This window comes from Phycodurus eques, chromosome 7 (genome assembly GCF_024500275.1).
Source record: "Phycodurus eques isolate BA_2022a chromosome 7, UOR_Pequ_1.1, whole genome shotgun sequence".
Lineage (NCBI taxonomy): Eukaryota > Metazoa > Chordata > Actinopteri > Syngnathiformes > Syngnathidae > Phycodurus > Phycodurus eques.
The window spans coordinates 26,549,720-26,570,185 of record NC_084531.1 but is presented as its reverse complement, the minus strand read 5'-3'; the positions used below and the strand labels follow the sequence as shown (position 1 = coordinate 26,570,185).

The window sequence follows — 20,466 nt, the reverse complement described above, 5'->3', positions numbered from 1 at the left end:
AGACGTAACTTCACATACAGACGCTAAATGAGTCAACAGCTATAGTCAACAGAAGCATGACACAGCCATTTGCTTTGGCATGTCGACGCTAAGTGAATTATCAGCACCCGGAGCTTCAAAGCGGAGACCAAGGATACCGAGTTCGCCCTAGGACGCTAAGTTAATTAACTTCCACCGCCAGCCAGCCCGGAGGATTTCACCAATAAACCCTGTTGACTACCACGCCACTTGGTCAGTAAAGCTGGGTCTTTGAATAGGCAACAACGACACCCACAGGCGACGAAACAGCCACTAGTTCACTGTATTGCTGCAAACTTGAATGCCTGATGTCGAATCTGTTGTCAACTGAACCAGATGAAACGTTTCACTCCACGCCACACAAATGCCACATTGAAAATAGTAGTGTTCTCAACAACCACATAACATTTGAAACATTCGTTTCAGGTATTAAAGAGGATGAGCGTGGGACAATGCAAAGTGGGAAAATGGTCTCGTTATCTTAAATCCAATCATCAATATTTTATTCCACTGGTTTTAAACCACGAAATAATACCAAAATGGGAAATTAACACTCAGAGGCGGTCCAACTCCCCTTTTGGTCCCGAAGGTGGTGGTAAAGAAAGGCGGGAGGGGGTAAACCACCACCTTTTGGCTGGCTTCGGCCATAAAAAGGCCGGCGCTATGCTCTCTGAGGAGCTCTTGTCTCACCCGACCAACTTGCCGACGACTTGCCGAGGCAGGACGCCCACCTCCACGTCCACCGTGCCGCATATTGATTTATAATGCTGTAATTTAAAATTACGATAAACCGGAAGTGACGCAGGCGTCGCTTCCAGCTCATTTTCCCCCCCTAAATTACTTAAAGTTGTATTTAACCCATATATGCTATAACCCTTTACAAAGGAATGGAATATCACTGAGGGATTTTCCACCCAACGACGGACAATGCCCTCTTGGCCAGGCGGCTTAACGGCTCTCACCCTTTTTTTGCATTCCAAAAGAATGATTCCATACGTCGTGTGGGACATGCCTCTAAATTGGAGCATAAATAGTGGAGTTTTCCACACAAACACTGGCTAGTGCGTCCTCACTAAGCCTTGTTGCATGAACTGAAGAACCCTGCTTGAATGAGAAGCGAAACGTCTTCTAAGACAAATGGAACGGTCCGGTTGTGATCCATTCAATGCCCTGAGAATGAAATGACCTGGATAAATGAGAATATTCACAGGCATGTTACTTCTTTATGGTTTTAGAACAGATTATTTGTATTGATATAATTTCCTACAGTGAGCATTATTCATAACGTAATTAACTCATTGTTCATCTTCAAAAAATGTTCATCAAAAATCATAATGTTCATGGCAATTAAACATAACTATCATGAGTACCCCCAAATGCCACTGGAATTAAAACGTTACCTAAAGTCTTAATGTGACACAAACAATTCATATTTTTAGGGGGAAAAAGTTATATTGTTATGAGGATGGAGTTGCACTTTAAAAAAAAAAAGAAGTAATTTTTGTAATTTTTACAAGAACAAATACTTATTTTGTCAGGATAGAACGTTGAATTTTCCAAGATTATGTTGTAGCATTATGATGAAGGGAAGAAAGTCATATTTTAACAAATTCATTCACTTTATTCTTGTAATATTACACCTTTTTATTTGTGTAATAATAAAATTTCTGTTCTAAAAAATGACTTTTTTTCATGCAGTAATGTTAGCTTTATGTGATGATACAACAGCTTTTAATTGGGCCATGGGTATTTGGTTGATTATTTTTGTTTTACTGGCGCGCCCGTCCCCATATTTCCAGTAGGTTAGCGCTTCTTCAAACAATGTTTGATTGGGTGGTGTTTTATTAATTTAGCAAAACATTATGGCTTGCCTGCTAGCCAACATCAGATTTTTTTGCAAGCTATCCATTTCAGCATAAGAAGAGCACGTCCTTGCCATTAATCCGAGCACACATGTGCACGTCAAGCTGAAAAGGGCGTCATAAAGCAAAGGCGCTTACCTAAAATCTTGAGCTCGGCGTTGGAGTAAATGGCGCCGTACTTATTCTCTGCCACACATTGGTACATTCCTGAGTCCACAGGCTGTAGCTTGTGAATGGAGAGCTCACCGTTCACAATCTCCATTCGACCCTGGAATGCGAGGAAGAAGAAGAAGAAGAAGAGGAGGAGGTTGTTTGATGATGATGATTCATGATGACGTTCAGCAACCTGAGGTATTTTTTCATCAAAAAGAAGAAGAGGCAAAGTGCTTGTACCTGGGATGTCAAGGGCAAACCGTTACGCAGCCAGCGATAGGTAGGCCGGGGCCTCCCGGTGGCCTTGCATTCCCACTGGAGCCTCTCCCCACTATCCAGCTGAGTGTCATTAATCACTCTCACCCATTGCGGCAGCGCTAAAAGAGTGAGAGAGAGTAAGAAAGAGAAAGAGGAAAAAGTAGAATTTCTTCTTTCTACATCTTTTTAGGGTGTTGACTTCTTGAGCTGACATTTTGCCCTCGTGTCTGATGTGGCTTTAAGCTCAAGATATCCTCAATCAGATATTCAGAGTCAATGAGTTTATTGCTATGATAAAGTTGTTACCAGTTGAAAGAGAACATTTTAGGAAAATCCTGAAAATAACATCACAAAAACAAAAAAAAACCCTTTGGGCCTGATATACTCAAGGTTTGCACGTGCAAACGTCATTGGTCACACAAACAGATGTGAATGTGTATGTTGCGATGACTACGGGTTGACGCATTATGAGGGATCTCAGTCATGCTCTAAGCAGGACACGCCCAGTTGCAATATGGATACACCCTACTGCTTCCAGGCAGGAGAAGAAGTATGTGACTTCAGTGTGGCAGCATTATTAGGAATCACACTAACCTTAACCCAGCCTAACCCAAACCTAGCCCTTACCCTAATACCCTACAACAAACTTGTTTTTATTTTGTACTAATGTGAACATATTTAAAATGTCATCTCGTTCCATCTGTATAGCCTGCCTTTCCTGTGATTCATGAGCCAATCATATCGCAGCGGGGGCGTGTCCTGCCTAGAACACGAGTGGGATATGTAATAACGTGTTGATAACACGATGGTAGTAATTTTGTCTCCTAAACATCTAATATTGGCTGTCCCTCTGATGAGCTCGGTTTTAATCCTATCCAACCTGGTCACTACTAAAGATAACCTGCTTAACTGTTGTCTCTTCAGTGCCACTGTCTCTAATTCATACATCATGGCTGCCCTCACCACTGTCTTATAAACCTCCACTACTCTTTCCCTATAATTTAATTGTGTGGCTCATCAATTTCCCACAACTCGGCACATCACCCTTGTTCTTAAGCAGCCAATTTGAGCGAATAGCAGGGCTCGTACATAGACAAACTCCTACTACCCAAATGAGCCCCAACCAAAACCTGGTGTCTTGGTTGGATGGACAATGCTAAGTTGACAAACATTTTTGCTTCGGCCATAAAACGCGGGCGGAGCATGGCGTTTGATGATCATTTCAAGGATTCGCTATTAAAAAAGCTGCTTGCTCTTTCATTTTCTTTGAATTAATTTACATTTCTTTCATTACTGTAGATTAGCCTTCCTCGTTTGTGCATTATTAACATAGCTGAGGAAAAAGTTTAATCCCCAAAAAAAAAAAAGGCCTTGAAACATTAAACTAAAAGAAGGAATGGGCGGGGTGGCGGTGGTTGCTCGGCTCTTGGTGGCTGATTAATATTCTTGCTCCCACGCAAGACGAACGATCCGACTCCAGCGAAAGGTCCTTGTAAATTTTATAATCTCATAAATATACGTTCACGTATTGAAAAATGCATCGAGCGGATAGACAGACTCCCAGATGAAAAGGAAAGTGTATAAAGCATGCAGTTGCGCAGTGAAAGTTGTGGTGAAAAACTCTGTCACGGGTAAAAAAAAAAAAAGATAAAAAAAAAGAAAACACAACTTCTACAGGAAAATGTATGCGGTGAATAAGCATTAAAATATTCCTTCAAAACCATCTACATATCCTCCTATTGGATACAATGACTAATGTACTGGAGCTTTCACTTGGATATGAAAGCCTTTTGATTTTATATGATAAACGACTGAGGTAGCTGAGGTCAAACACAACCACAGTACCAAATTATTAGATTTTAACAGTGGCTGGGAGTAACAAAGTACAAACACTTCATTACTGTAAATAAGGGGATATTTTTTTCAGGTATCGGTACTTCACGTGATTAGTTATTTTCTGATTACCTTTTACTTCTAATACCTAAGGTGTACATTTGAAATAGGATGGCTGTGGAATGGAGGAAAAGTGTACTAGCTCATGCAGGGAACAAGTTTTGATTGGGGCTTAATCAGAGTTTACTCCCACCTACTGAGTTTGATGGGCGAGAAAGACAGATACAATTATTTCATGATTCACAGGGGGACGGGTGTCTATTGAAAAAAAAAAAATAACAAAAAAATAAATAAATATTGAAATATATAAATATATAAATATTTAAAATAAAATGGAAAAAAAGTAATCAAATAAAAAAAAATCAAATAAATATTGAAATTAAATAGAAATAGAAATAAAGGAATAAATATTGAATTAATTAAAGACATTTTGAAATAAATAAATATTGAAATAATTAAATATTGGATGACACATTGAGTTATTTAACTCATTTATGTATTTATTAAATTTTGCCACTCTTGGTCCTCCATAGCCATTTATAGTCACCAAGTGAAATCATGATCCAACCATTTACTGCCGCTGACGAATATAGGTTTGTCAGTGTGTAGGCCTGCGAAAGGGTCTTGCCAAGCTTGTCTGTAAAATTCAAGCTTCTACATAACTGTAATGACTCCCAAATCCCTCTAGATGGCGGCGTTGCATCGCTTTGGATTTGACAACGGCACTGCTTTTGAGTACTAGATTCCGCGGTGACTTCAGGCTTGTGACTTCAGAAATGCCAACATGTTGGAAGTCGGACAAGGTTCGGCACCTCACACTTTAACAGAGTATGTATATGTATGGCGTAAACAGAGTATGTGTCACGGTAGGTAGTTGAAACGTTGTGTCGCGATTGCGCGAAAACATGACAAGATGAAAAGATGTTCATGGAGTGAATGACGACCGCCATGTAAAACGTTCACTGACGTTTGACTTGAGCCATGCGGTCAGTCAGCGTCACTCACGGTGCCTTTCTTAGTTGGATATCTGGCAAAAAAAATTATTATTTGGCCATCAAAGGCCCTTTCTCAGTCTTGTTTTTTGTTGTTTATAGTTTTAAGTATTTTGAAAGCAAAAAATAGCCTCAAAGTCACTGTTTACTCGGCTTTACTTTCTACTGGTTTTTTTTCTCTCCACTTTTTGGTCAGAAACCAACCCGTGTTCTACTGCTGATTACGAAAGAACGGAAAAGGCCACAAACAAACTTTTTTTTTTCTGGTGAAAGAAGAGAGCCTACTCTTTCTCTTGGTAGGCTTGGTGCTTACATTGTCATACAACAATACTTGGTGGGTCTTCAAAGATCAGTCAAAACAGCTCTAAAACAGCTGGCAATATGGGGAACTAAAAAGAATTTTACATTTTCACCAGGATAGACATGTTTGCCACAAGTAGTATGTTTTTGGCCATATTGAGTCCCCCAAAAGGCAATTAATTTGTTGAGAATAATGATAAAAAGAAAGAAGATTTCAAAGGAGACTTTGCTTTTCCAGGTGCTCTCGACGTAATTAGTGGAGTTCAATATAGTTAGTCCAAAGGGCATGTTTTTATGAAGCCATTGCTATTAATGCACTAGATTTGTACCTTTTCATTTCCACTAATGCAATTACGTGTTGCCTGGATACACCAAGTTACTATTGTTGTCTCATTCCGTGCATATACTGCGACTTCACTAACACACAATGTTGCTGTTTGATTGCTCTTTTATGGCCAGGAATGTCCAATACACAATGAAAGCCCAAACTATAAGATGACCTCAAGGAAATTACTTTTAGCCGCAACAAGCCGGGGCGCCTTTTCTCCTTGTGTTGTCAACTGAATCAAAGCGGCAGTGCAGGACCTTGGAAGCACGTCCCGCCAAGGCTGCGGCACTCCATTAAGTTGGCCTTGTGCGTATGGCAAAGGTGGAATGGGGTGCCATTCCTTTATGATCACAGGCAAAATAAGTAATGCAACATGGCAATGGCAGCATTTTCCAAAAGAAAAGTCTTAAAGGACACATACTGTGCATGTTTGCAGAACCGAAAACAGTTCCCTCATTTTACCAAATAATAGATCTGTTACATTCGTTGGTCAAACTACATGAAGGATAAAATAATGAAGCATTTAATATTAGCGCTTAAATGGTTAAAGGCTCTCTGTCACGAAAATAAGCTTCTGCTCACTCAGCCCCATCTACTGCGGGGTAACAGCTTTTGTTACCATGGCAACCAGGGACAGCGCAAGGACGGTTGGAACAAGGTGAGGGGTGCTGCTACTTGACCGAAGTGGGAAGAAAAAAAAGAATTCTAGACATTTTCACTCATGGAGGCAGCACTTAATCACCGAGCTGCTAAATTACATTGGTCGACTACTGTATCGTATCAACGAAAACACAGATAACCCCCCTTCCACATGTTCACCGCACATTTGAGTATGTGATGCTGCTTATCAAAAGCGCCATCAAAATACACAACAGATAAACACTTATCCTCCACTTTTAACACCATGGTTGGGTTGGTGGTGGTTGTGTCTCATGCAATTGAGCCACCTGCTCACCAAGTCCTCCTCCGGAGCTGCCCCAGAGTGTGAAGGAAACATTGTATTGTAGTATTTTCACTGGTGGAATTCCACGTGTCGATTAGTGTAGCGGATCTGTGTATGTGGCGTCCAGCAGACAAATACCCCATCCAGAGACCCAACTATTTGTGTACAAGTGATTAGGGAGTACATTTTACTGAATGTGATTTTTTATAATATTAGCATGTATGATCCTGAAATAATGATTGACTCTGTAATAGCTGTCTGTTTCCAAAAATGGTGTTTGTTCTCACTGAGTATCCATCCATCCATTTTCTGAGCCGCTTATCCTCACTAGGGTCACAGGCGCGCTGGAGCCTATCCCAGCTGTCATCGGGCAGGAGGCAGGGTACACCCTGAACTGGTTGCCAGCCAATCACAGGGCACATACAAACAGACAACCATTCGCACTCACAGTCATGCCTACGGGCAATTTAGAGTCTCCAATTAATGCATGTTTTTGGGATGTGGGAGGAAACCGGAGTGCCCGGAGAAAACCCACGCAGGCGCGGGGAGAACATGCAAACTCCACACAGTCGGGACCGGGGATTAAACCCGGGTCCTCAGAACTGTGAGGCTGACGCTCTAACCAGTCGGCCACCGTGCCGCTTCTCACTGAGTAGTTTTTGATTATTTTTTTTCAATTCATTAATTGAGTCAAATACAGGCTTAATTGAATCACACTATAATAATAAATATTTATTTATGTATAGATTTATTTTACATATACATTAAAATATTTCACTGCATTAAATAATTGGTTAATTAATTATAATTAAACTGAGTGTGAATACAAATATTCACACTCAGTGAATGAGTGTGATGAATTATATACTTTTTTCAAAAGTATTTTGGAAAATAATTGATCTCCTGATTTATTGTAAATATATGTATAATACAGTATAAATATTACAATTTTATTATTTGTATTCATTTTATTAAATAATTGGTTGATAATAATAATAAATAATAATACAATGAATAAGACCATTTAAAAATGAAAATGAATGATTTTATTTTAAAATAATAAATACAAACATTTTCTACACACACTATATAACTTTTTTTTGGTCCTCATCTACAAATAACCAGGCCCATCTGTACATTTTAAAAATCAAATGTGCCCCTTGAGCACAAAATTATGCCCACCCATGTTCTACAATCAAAGCAATAGCTAATTTGCTACAGTAGTTAACAATGTTTCCTTATCTATAATTACAGTCTTGACACTGGTCTTCTCTTGGCTTGTAGCTAAAAATAAATCCCACCACCAGCCAAGAAAATATTGTCGGCAATTGCACAGCGTTTCCTGTAAGCGCTCATGAAAAAGTTAATAGGGATTTATAGGCGTGCTCAGCCCAATTTTCCCGGGAATACACGATAGCCTTTGGCACCGTGATGATAACCAGGGTTCGTGTCATGTCTGGATTGAATGAAAAGGGCCACAGTTTGACATATGTGTGTCTTAGTGATTATTATTGACAGAGACAAATTAGAGCAAGATTGGCACAAATGCCAGTCACGTTTTTTTGGGTCAAGGATTTGTTAGACTGCAAAAACTGGGCTAAAAAAACAAAACAAAAAAGTAATGAAATGAGGAATATATTACTTTATTTAAGCAAAATTCTCTGCCAACAGAAGAGGAAAATTTGAATCGGCAAGATTTCTTAAACATAGCCCAAAAATAGTAATTAATTTGCATATTTCAACAGTTTTATTTCTGATCAATTCTATGAGAAGTGATTGACCAAATATTTCAGAAAATGCTAACTCATTGGCTGCTGTCTACTTACTGTAGACCTGCAGATGTCCCTTGAAAGCTGTCCCTCCCCTCAGGTTCTCAGCTTTGCACTCGTACGTCCCTGAGTCCTCCAGCTGGATGTTGGGGATCTCCAGGACGGCCTGGGACTTGCGGAGTCTGGCCTTTTTCGGTATGTTGCCGTTGATCTTTCTCCATGTAATTGTGGGCACCGGACTGTGAGGAGAAATTACAATATCTGTGCTGAGAACACAATTTTGCCCCCTTCCTTATTTCTGATTTGAAAGGTTTTTGTGTATTTATCACCCTTAAATATTTCAGATCAACAAACCAGAAAGATAACACAATTGAAATATAAAATGCAGTTTCGAAATGATAATGATTTTATTTAAAAAAAGCCAAATCTATCGGGCCCTATGTGATAAAGTAATTGGCCCCTAAACCTAATCAGTGGTTGTGCCACCCTTGGTAACGAAAATCAAATGTTTGCTGTAACTGGTGATAAGTCTTTTGCATCGCTGTGGAGGAATTTTGATCCACTCTTCTTCCCAGAATTGTTTACTTGCTCAATCATATTGCACGGTTTTTAAGCACGAACTCCACAGCATCTCAATTGGATTTAAGTCCGGACTTTAACCCAAGAGTGTTTGAGGGCACGAACTGATGGCTGCACGTTTGCGTGCAGGATTTTCTGGTCGACAGCAGAATTCATTGGTCTTATTAATCACCGCATGTCGTCCCGTAACTGAATCACCAAGCCAGACCTGACCATCAAAATGCCACTACCATGTTTGACTGTCGGCCTAACCCAACCTGTTTTTCTTTTTTTAATGTGTTATTTGCATATACTGGCCACTCATGCCAGAGTAGCATCTGGTCCATTTGCACACTGATTGAGGAGTATCTGTAACATTTGCACAACCAACATTGTCCCAGATGATCGCACTACTCGTCACTTTAAACCGCATAGACTCCTTGAAGTCTCAGCGCCCTTTGCACAATGGTCATTGCGCCGGACTATTGCAATATTAGTCGTTCGAACTGCTCTAAGTGCTAGAGGACTCTGCATCTTTTTGCACAATTGTTTTTTGTCAATGTCTTTATGTCCCCAAAGTCTTCTGTAAATTGACTGTCTGTTGTACTAGAGCGGCTCCAACTACCGGAGACAAATTCCTTGTGTGTTTTGGACATACTTGGCAAATAAAGATGATTCTGATTCTGATATTTATGCCAGATGTAACAGCCTGCATACCATCCAAAATCTTCAAGTTTTGTCTCATCAGTCTACAGAATATTTCTCCAATATTTCTCCAAAATCTTCTGAGATTATCAAGTTTATCAAATTATCTCTACCTCTTGGCAAATGCGAGCCAAGCCTTTGTCTTCTTTTTTAATCACAAATGGTTTTTGCCTTGAAACTCTGCCATGCATCCAATTTTGGCCCAATGGCTTTCTTATGATTGAGTCACGAACACTGACCATGACAGAGGCCAGCGCACCCTGCACTTTTTTCGATGTCGTTCTGGAGTACGCTCTAACCATTGCTTGCTGGAGTCCCAAAGCCTTAGTAATGGCTTTGTAAACTTTTCCAGACTGAGAGATTTCAATCACTTGCTTTCACATTTGTTCTTGAATTTCTTTGGATTGTGACATGATATGTTTCTTTGAGAGCTCTTGTAACCCATTTCATTTTGTCTGACAGGTAATATTCATGTTATTTCTTGGTTCAACAAGTTTGGCCTTGGATAAGGAAAGAGAAATTGAACTCAAATTTTCCTAAAACTGGTTAATCACGGATAACTCAGGTATTAATAAAGAGGAGAAATTACTATTTTGCATGGTGCCAAATAGGTATGGATATTTGTTCTCTTTAATAAATAAAATAATCGACAAACTGCATTTTGTATTTACTTGGCTTGTTTTTGTGAGCTATTAAATTCTGATCTGAAAGAGTTGAGTGTGAAAAATATGCCCAGAAAAATCCCTTTTTCACGGCACTGTACACAAATATATGATGAGTGCATTTTACAAGCTGTCACATTCAGATGTGTGTAACAACAACTGCTCGCCAATAAGTATCCAAGTGTTGGGTTTGTCCACTGAGTACCCGATAGGAAGCGAGTGATGGATGAGTCGACTATCTCAACGCGCACGCTGTCACTCGTGCTCTTGTATGACAACTGGATGTGACGGCTTCTCGAGCGGCAGAAATGCGACGACGCAGCAACCTCCAGCGAGCACATCAATCACTGAGCCGAGACGGAAATGTATCACATCCGTCAGTCTCAGAGTCTTTGCGGAATCACAAGGACATCAAACGTTTTAACCAGATAGTTTGTAGTGCTTTAATTTTCTATTGTCAATCAGGTCATCGAATACTTACTGATTTGGTTCAAAAAGGAATTGAGCATCAACACTCACCCACCTCGACCTTATACAGTATAACGTGATCCAATACAAAGAAGGGTTAGGGTGAGGTTTTGCAGGTTTTGGTTAGGGGGCTAGGCTTAGTGGTAGGGAGATAGTGTTTGGCTAGGGGTTATGATTAGAGAATGGGTTAAAGCGTTGGGGTCAATGTTGGCTTAGGGGCTTACGGTAAGTGCTAATGAGAACTCTAACCCTGTTTATTGGTAGCTTGTTAGGGTTAAGAGTTCTAGGGTTGGATTTGGGCAAAGGGTTAGGTTTGGGGTTTAGGATTAGGGTTACCGTTTAAGGGTTGGGGTTAATGTTAGGTTTAAGAAACAAGAGTGTTTGAGGTTGCTTTTGACGGTTAGGGTTAGGTGGCTTGAGTTAGGTTAGGATTTAGGATTAGAGGAATGGTCAGGGAATTGTGGTTAAATGAGGGGGCTAGGATTGGGTTGGGGTTTAGAATAAGAGGTAAGGTTAGGGAGTTGTGGTGAGGGTTGGTTAAGGGGTAAAGGTTGGAAATCAGGTTGGACAAGGTGCTTGGCGTAAGTGTTAGCCATACTCCTGACAGTGTTTGTTGGTAACCCTTTAAGGTTAGGGGTAAAAGTTTTGGTTTAGGATTACAGTTATGTTGGGTTTATGATTCAGTGGTAGGGATTAGGGGGTAGGGTTAGGGTTGGGTTAGTGGTTCAGTGTTAGGGTTAACACTAGAGTTGAGTTGTAAGCAATGTATAACGTTGAAATCAACTAACCTAACAAGCGTCTGCTAAAAACTGGACAAGAGTCCAGGATGGCACTAACATTGTGTTACATGCTCGAGATGACGTCGACTCCATGCCAGGCCACCAGTGAAGGATGGCTTTGATTCATTTCATTAAGATCCATGTATTGTCTAGACGGTATTTATTTATTTATTTTTTCCAGAAACATCCGTCTCTAACCCTCGAGAGCGCAGCTCGCTTTTATAACAAGCCACTCCACTCCTGCCCACTGCTTAACGCGAAGACCCTCGCCATTCTGGTGGCCCCCCCCCAAGGCTGAACGAGTAGCTGCCAGGATTTGTAGAGTTTGATTCCCCCTGGGGTCAGTTAAACTAAAAAGTGAGTGGGCCGCTGTATGGCAATTTGGGTGGAAGTATCCAAAACGTTTCAGGGCGTGAGTGGAAGGAAGTAGGGAGACGAAACTCTCTGAACCAACGCTACTTTCTCATGGAATGAAAGAAAGTGGTCTTTCAACTTTGATCCATCCATCAGTGCTACTGCGTATCCTGTTCAGAAACTGAAGTCTATCCCAGTTGACTGCAGACTACACCCTGGATTGGTCGGCAGTCAATTGTAGCACACATATAGACAGACAGAAAAAAATATTCACACTCACATTTATACCTACACAAAAATGTGTGATCCACAGTGGTTACTGCAATAACTTGAAACAGATGAGACTGGAATTTGGAGCGAAATGTGTGGCGCAGTGTCAGAGGGCTTGAAACATGGAACACTGGGTATCTTCAATCTGTGGGGGGTACCACCAAACCTCAAGACTATCACGGCATTCTTGTGCGTAATTTCCTGCTCATTATTAGAAAGTTGGGTTGTGTTCTGGGGCTGCTTTGATTCATCAAGTACAGGGTGTTTTGAGTCTATGTAGTGTACAATGAAATCTCAAGACTTTCTGCTGCTCAGTGTCAGAAAACGTGGAGAATGCTCGGTTTTGTTCTGAGGTTACTTCGCTACATCTAGCGCAGAGTGTCTTGAATCTATGTGGGGTGTGATGAAAGTGAAATACTATTTAGACGCTCTGAAGCAAACATTTCTAAAGTGGCTGAAAACGTGAAACATGGAGAAGGCTGGATTGCGTTCTGGGCTGTTTTGGCGCATCCGGAACAGGGTGTATTGAATCTATATTGTGCACGATGACATTCTGAGTGAAATGTGGTGTCCAAGGGGAAACATAGAGGACGGTCGCTTATGTTCCGGGGTTCACAGTTTCTTTTCTTGAACACAACGCGATGTCTTCATTAATCACGCCAATCATGTCCACGATCTCTGTGCTCTGGTTGCCACCCTCCATTGGGACCAACAGGAAAACCAAAGGCCATCCCTGACTTAATTCCCGGCGCTATTCTTAGGACCGGCACATCCTAAAGAGTCCACATTGATATGTCATCTGTCTCAACTAACTAGAAATGGCTTTCTGACGGAAAGTTAGCAAGCAGAATTGAGTTTATTGAAGAGAGCGCCAGGCCGAGCAGCTGTTCATCTACTTCCGTCTGAATTTTCAGTCCCTAGCGCAGCGATGTTTTGAAAGTAACTTGATGTAATGAGCCACGCTGATTGAAATCTAGGTAAACTGCGATGAGGTTTTCAGTGATTTATTTTAGATGAGAGACACTGGATGACAGACAGCCATGAATAATTCATGGTGACTAATTATCAACATAATGGAGTGTGTGATGCAAGATAATTTTTTCACAAAAGCAAATCACTTTTCTCGGGAGAAGATTGAAAATGCGCCACACCGTGTTTTTGTTTTATTGTTTGTTTAAATGTTGTAAAATTGACAATAAATCTCAGTTTCAGTCTTCAGGTCAGATGTCCGCCAAGACTTAAACATTTGTCGCCTGTGAAATCAAACAAACATCTGTCTCCAACGATTAAAAGTACCAGTTCAGGGTGTACCCCGCCTCTCGCCCAATGATATCTGGGATAGGCTCCAGCACGCCCGTGACCCTTGTGAGGATAAAGCGGAACAGAAAATGGATGGATGGATATAGATAGAGTAATTATTCAACCAAATTTAGATTTGAGTAGACTGGCGATGTGTTTTTAATCCATATTCTAAAATTACAGTTTTCCCCTCAAATATTCCACATTGTTATTGTAATTGTTTCTGCCTTTATTCATTCTTGTAAATTTTCATAAAACAATACTTTTTCCTCCTAACGACATTTTCTTTTCAATCAGTCTTGTAACATTGCAAATAACAATTGTATCCCTGTAATATATTACCTCTTCTGAAATCTAAAAATCCCAGTGGCAGGTTTTCATGGTGTTGAGGCAAAACGTTGGAGGACCCAAATGCAGAATTTACATGTTCGAGAAGGAATATGAAGACGTGTATAAACTTATCTGTTTGTACCCACTTTTCTCTATTTCATTGTTAGTATATCGATATTACTTGTCTGTGTCGATTCTCAGTCATCCAGGTCATGGTAATCGGCAATATAATTATCAATATTATTCAGGAATATCCATGTCTAGTATTACTAGCTGTACATAAAAAAAATCTAATTTGGAATAAAATTTTCACAATACCATATTTAAATACCCATATGTAGTTAAAATACCAATACTATTTTTCTCATAGTATTATGACATTAGCCACATAAAATTACAACTTTATTGATTCTTATTATGACTTTTTTTTCCAACCATGAAATGGCAACTTTTTATAGACTTTATTCTTGTAATCAGTTGATTTCATTCTCGTAGTATGATAGGTCTGGCCCTAATAAGCGTTTATTGATTTTCAAATAAAACCAAACATTCCTTGGCCCACACCAACGGAGCCGCCCTGGAGGAGGTAATAATAACTTTTAAGCATTTCCGATAGCTACTGTGACGCTAACTTTAGAAAGTGTGCTAAGTGCTTTTGGGATGCACTCTCTATGGACGGTCCCTCCTGGCAGACGACTATTACAATGTCATTTATTTTCCGTGCCGATATAACCTTGTCCCGCTCCTTTTCATTCATTCAACACAGAGCCAGGAAACACACACACATATACATTACGCCTTATTCCTAAGGGTGGATACGCCGACCAACTAACACACACACTTCTCCTCACTCTCTTAACATCCTGCCTGAAGAAGTCATGTAATGGAAGAAAGATGTTGAAAGAGGACAGGAAAACACTGGGAATATTAACTGAGCTGTGAAACACTGGGAATATTAACTAAACTGTGCTTTATTTATTATTATTTTTTTTTTAAATCATCCGCTGCAACAAATATCATCCACCGTTTAGTCATGTGACAAATATCCTTGTTTACTTACTTGCCCAGAGCGAAGCACTCCAGTCTGACAGTGACGCCCCTGGCAGCCAGCACGGCGGTCGGGAAGTGCACCTCAATTTTGGGCTCGTATTCACCCATGACACCTGGAAGTGGTTAAGGAACAGAAAGAGCGGATATTAAAGATATTGGCTATGTTATGAATCACCTCCCTCTACCCACTATATAATGTCCTATGTAGTGAGTTTACCATTTTGTACAGCTGTTCATATGTGTGTGTGTGTGTGTGTGTGTGTATATATATATATATATATATATATATATATATATATATATATATATATATATATGTATGTATGTATGTATGTATGTATATATATATATATATATGTATGAGTATATACCATTTCATAAAAAAACCTCCATCATTAGGTTTGTGGAAATTTTTTTCTCACTGGTACATATTAGATGTTTGCGTGGGTTGTCTTTGAGTAAAAACGTAATGGCTCGCCTGCTAGCGCACGTCAGCTGTACATGTCTGAATTTCTGCTATGTCTATTTTTGAATCAACTTAACTGTGGAGATATAAATTACGGCGAGCCATTCCATTCTCTTTGAAGTCATTTACCGTAAGTAACATCTTCTTTTCAACTGACATTCAAACTACGGTGGCAGTGAAGCAGGCTAAAAGAGGGTTCCACAACCTTGTGCCCGCTGGCCAATTAGCAGTGAAGTACATCGAAAAATGTTTGCTGCTAGATTTCTTTTTTTAAATCACACTTGCATTGGTGTAGATTTGGAAATGACAATATTTCAATAAACAGAACTGTTACTTTGGGCTTCAGGGGCTTTGCTGAAACTATGGTGGAAAATCCACCTCTGGAAGATAAAAACTAAATTCCTCGTTTGCCAACAACTGGGCATAAGACTGGCAAAGAGCAGCAGAATGCAGGAACCTCAGCGCGGAATTAGCAATATTTCTCCTCGACAGCTAAGTTATTCACCTCGTTTTTATTTTTAATCAATTGTACATTCCCCAAAAATAAAAACTTCAAACCAATAACATTAAGGGTGCGTTCAGAAATTCAATCTGACGCCCTAACTGTACTCTGAGAGTGCGAGTGTTCCGAGAGGCAGAGCGTGCTCTTTTTCGTTGAATTTACAAAGGAGGTCGTTCAAATCCCCTGTCAGCCCACAACCCTCGCGTCCCGCTTGAAGATCTTCCACGCTCGCCTCCTGCCGCTCTGTCTATCGCACTCTCGCAGAGCGTGGCACTCTGAATAACCGAAAAGCACATTCCAACAACGCTCTGAGCTTCCGAACGGTCCGGGGTGTAGCAGATCGTGCTCGGAGCGCATTTCCGAACGCACCCTAAGTCAGTTGAGAGTATTCATAGGCGATGCGGAATTAGCAACATTCTGCTCGACAGGTAGTGATTTTTCATTGATTGATTGATTACATTACCAAAAAACAAGACTTCAAACCAATCAAATTTGGTGTTATAGTAACAGCCCATTACGAATAACACGTTCTGCCAACGTAGCAGCCGTGGCTAACGTCAACTTGTTTACATTGGTAATGCTAGCTTAGTATTGCTAGCGCTGGTATTTTCACAATTTATCACAACTACACACTTTCATAATCGCATGCCTTTATGAATGGCCGTGTTTGAGGATCGTGCTTATGCACATTAGTGAGGGGCGTGGTTTTGGTCAGAGACTCAACATGGTGGAATAAGTGAGGCCACATTCAGCTCTTGCAAGCAGTTTTATCACTGCAAACTCCTCTTGAAGACAACTGGGAGCTGTCTTAAAATGTGAAAAAAAAGCATGATATTGCTCTCTCTCGCTTTCTTTATAGAGGTTGAAATCAAACCATTAAAAGAAGAAAATGTTGATTCTTGACTTTATATTATATCAATAACTGAAAAGATGTGCTTCACATGTTCTCCTTAAGTGCACCATCTGCCTTATCGTTCAACAATCCACTTCTACTTTTCACACTTGATTAAACGTGGGTGGCGACACCGTTCACACAGAACATAAAAGTGAATAATTGCATTTCCTTTTTATCTCCACAACGTCCTTTTGTGCCTGGTGTTTATTTAAAGAAGGTTAATAGTCGTCAGCACATGCTCTCCCTTTTTTTTGCCGGGGTAGCACATTAAGGCTGGGCCGACCGAGTAAGCCATGTTAAATGGGATTGAAGGAACACGCCATTAAGATGATGTACTAACACAATGTGGGAATGTAGGCCGTGATAGCCAATCCGCTCGACGATCCGCATTGCGAGGCGATAAGGTGCTATCAGTCCAGCTAAGTGGCGACATGACTAACGGCGCGCCTCCTCCACACACACAAGAGGACCAAGCTTCCTTTTTGTTTATTTGTCTCGCGGTTAAGGCAGCCATTAATATCCATTCACGATCATGCCACAGCTCGCGGCTACCAGCTAATTTGTATTTTTTTTTTAAATATATATTTTGTTCGACAGTTTTTATATAGTAACACGGCCAATAACATCTATTCGCAAATTCATTTTGTTTTTTTTTCTGCGAAGACTATCAACTATTATGAAACATCTTTCTGGTCTTTATGTAATACCCTAAGGTCCCACAAGATGGCACCAAATCCCAAGCTAATAAAAAAGGAGTCATTGGAGTCATCAAGAAGTACAGTATGTTAAAGTGATGCAGCTCCACTGTTCTAAGATCTTCGTATGTTTGGGAGGAGCTAAGTTTAGTCCAAGTTGCTAGCAGAAATTCTGCTTTTTGGGGAAAAAAAATTCACTCACCTGCGTCAAACGTTTAACTTTAACCTTTGCCTTTCTCTTCAGCTTTTGAGGTTGGAGATCTCACTATTGGCAAACAATATTTTCAGGTAAAATGCAACGAACGTCGCCCTACACTTTTGAGTTTGTTTAACTTCTTTGGCTTGCTGCAAACAATTCACCAGACGTTGGCGCAGCAAATCGCAGGCTTTTTGTCCTAAACTTTGGAATTTCCAGAGATGTCAGCTGCACCACATGCACCAAATGTTTGGCTTTTTCTTTGTCTTTTCACAGCCACACAATTAAGAATTCAATCAACTTTTTCAGTAAAAATGCAAATCTAAAGTCAAAATTAATTTTGAAGTTTGTTTGGTTATGTCTTCAGCTTTCCAGGTAAAAAAAAATCTCAATTCGCAAATTATATTTTTTAGGCGAAAAGCAACTATAAAGGCGGACAACGCTTTTGAGTTTTTTTTTTTTAAACTTTTCCTGAACACCCTGAACCGGTCGCCAGCCAATCGCAGGGCACATATAAACAAATAACCATTCACACCTAAGGGAAATTTAGAGTTGTCAGTCAACCTACCATGCATGTTTTTGGGATGTGGGAGGAAACCCGGAGTGCCCGGAGAAAAGCCACGCAAGCACGGGGAGAACATGCAAACTCCACACAGGCGGGGCCGGGATTTGAACCCCGGCCCTCAGAACTGTGGGGCGGATGCGCTAACTCGTGGTCCACCGTGCCGCCATTCATGATGATGATGATGATGATGATGATGATGATGATGATGATGATGATGATGATGATGATGATGATGATGATGATGATGATGATGATGATGATGTGTGTGTGTGTGTGTGTGTGTGCGTTCAATAAAATGTATCATCATTTTGTATTCTAATAACAGTGCCATCAAAAGTTAATTAAACAAAAGTTAAATGGGGTTTTTCTATGGTGAAGAATGACATTCGCTAGCAATGAAAAAGATTTTTATGTGTTGGAATATAATCAAACACATTCAAACAAGTGCAGGTAGTGTGAATTTTCGAGGCAATTCAATAAAAAGACACAAACCGGAAAACAGTTCTTGACACGTTGCAGGCGGTGCGTATATTGAACCTTTCTGAACACACCTTGTATATACAGGTATTTTCTCCTCCACATTCATTCACTTGCTATGTGTTTCATATTTTTTTCAAAGTATTTTTTTTTCAAAGTAAAATAGCACTTTATAATATTGTACTTTATAAAAACATACATAATACAATTAAATGGAATGGAAACAATTTAACAGTTTGTGTGTCATGATTCATTCATCGCGGCTCCAGTTGTGAGTGACTTGGCCAACGGGATGCAGTATAATACGAACATGCAGAAGAGTTACACAACTACTCTACGTGACTCAGTACGCTGCAGTAACATTAGTCGTTTTTCGCAGAGGATAAAGAATCTATGCCTGTGTGTATTGTTACATTGTCTATATCGTCATGTCATATGCGTTGTTTTGATAGCATAAAAGTCAAGCCAATGATACCAAGCTGTTTTTTTCCCCGTTGTGCCGAGTTAGCAAAATGTTATTGTATAGAATTGATATTCAAATTTAGTTTTTACTTGTGCACTGGAGTACATTTAAAAATCTGTAATTCTTTGCTTTTACTTAAGTACATGAGTTTTTATTTATTTTTATTTTTTTGATCATACACAAGTTACTGTAAGTACATGCAGGTGGCTAGGAAGGGCGTGTTACAAAGATAAGGTCTGTCAACACAGCCTGCTGGAGGCGGGCTGTGAGCTGACGATCAATGGCGTCCAGTGTGCCGTAATGCAATCCTGATGCTTGTTTTGATTAAGAACCTTGGTTACGGATGACAACCGTGAACTGGACACACACACAGACACACACACCACACTCCACACAGCAGCGCCGGAGCGTTTACTGTGTAATCACTTTTAGCGAGACACAGATTGCGGCGTGTGATTGGTCGCCACCCGTGACCAACGCACCAACATTTGGGCCCGTCTGTCGTGAGGTGTGCCAATGCAATTTTCACTACTTTAAAAGTGGGACGCACAATATGGCACCAGGCTGCATGAGGCCACCAAGGGGAATTGGGGGGCGGGGGTGTGCGGGTGGCGGGAGTGTGTGTGTGTGTTGGGGGGGGGGGGGGGTGCTTTGGCATAATGGAACCTTGACTGTGTCATGTTTCCTGCAGAAAGAAGCAAGACGGCTGCTGCAAAATGATGAAATTCCCTTACTGGCCAAACCATTAGGTCAGTGCTTCTCAAACTAGGGATCTGCAAGCCGTAACTTAAGGTTCTGCAAATGAATTTGCAATAAAATAATATGTTGGATAATTTTAAAAAGTGCATACATACATACATATTGGGACCGACATGGCAATAAAACAAACATAATAAACCAAATACTAGGTGTCACGTCGTGTTGCTACTTTTTTCCTTAGTTTATAGCAGCCTTGCTTAGATTCTAAATTGTTACTTTTCTTGTATTGTTTTTCACAGCTTCGCTGTGATTTTTGTTACTCTGGCTATAGACTGTTCTCATTCCTGCGTTGCAGTGACTATTTTCAAGGATCCCTCTCGAAAACTCAAATCTACTCTACATTTCTGCTTAACTTCTCTTGACTCTTGGGTAAAGAAAAATATAAATGCACCAATAAATTACAATATTCCGATCCCCAATTCAATACTGATTTGGCGAATCCTCTGAATCGACTGAC

The 20,466-nt window shown here is 40.3% G+C and overlaps 1 protein-coding gene across 5 annotated transcripts in view; it reads right to left on the bottom strand.

Moving 5' to 3' along the window:
- Nucleotides 1-20,466, bottom strand: part of cntn5 (contactin 5) — a 113,311-nt gene that overhangs the window by 31,648 nt on the left and 61,197 nt on the right. For all 5 annotated transcript variants that reach the window (XM_061682299.1, XM_061682298.1, XM_061682302.1 and 2 more), the window contains 4 exons: nucleotides 15,002-15,104; nucleotides 8,574-8,755; nucleotides 2,274-2,410; nucleotides 2,019-2,148 (listed from right to left, as the gene is read on the bottom strand). In XM_061682299.1, coding sequence (XP_061538283.1) covers nucleotides 2,019-2,148; nucleotides 2,274-2,410; nucleotides 8,574-8,755; nucleotides 15,002-15,104 — 552 coding nt within the window. The remainder of the gene's footprint in view (nucleotides 1-2,018; nucleotides 2,149-2,273; nucleotides 2,411-8,573; nucleotides 8,756-15,001; nucleotides 15,105-20,466) is intronic.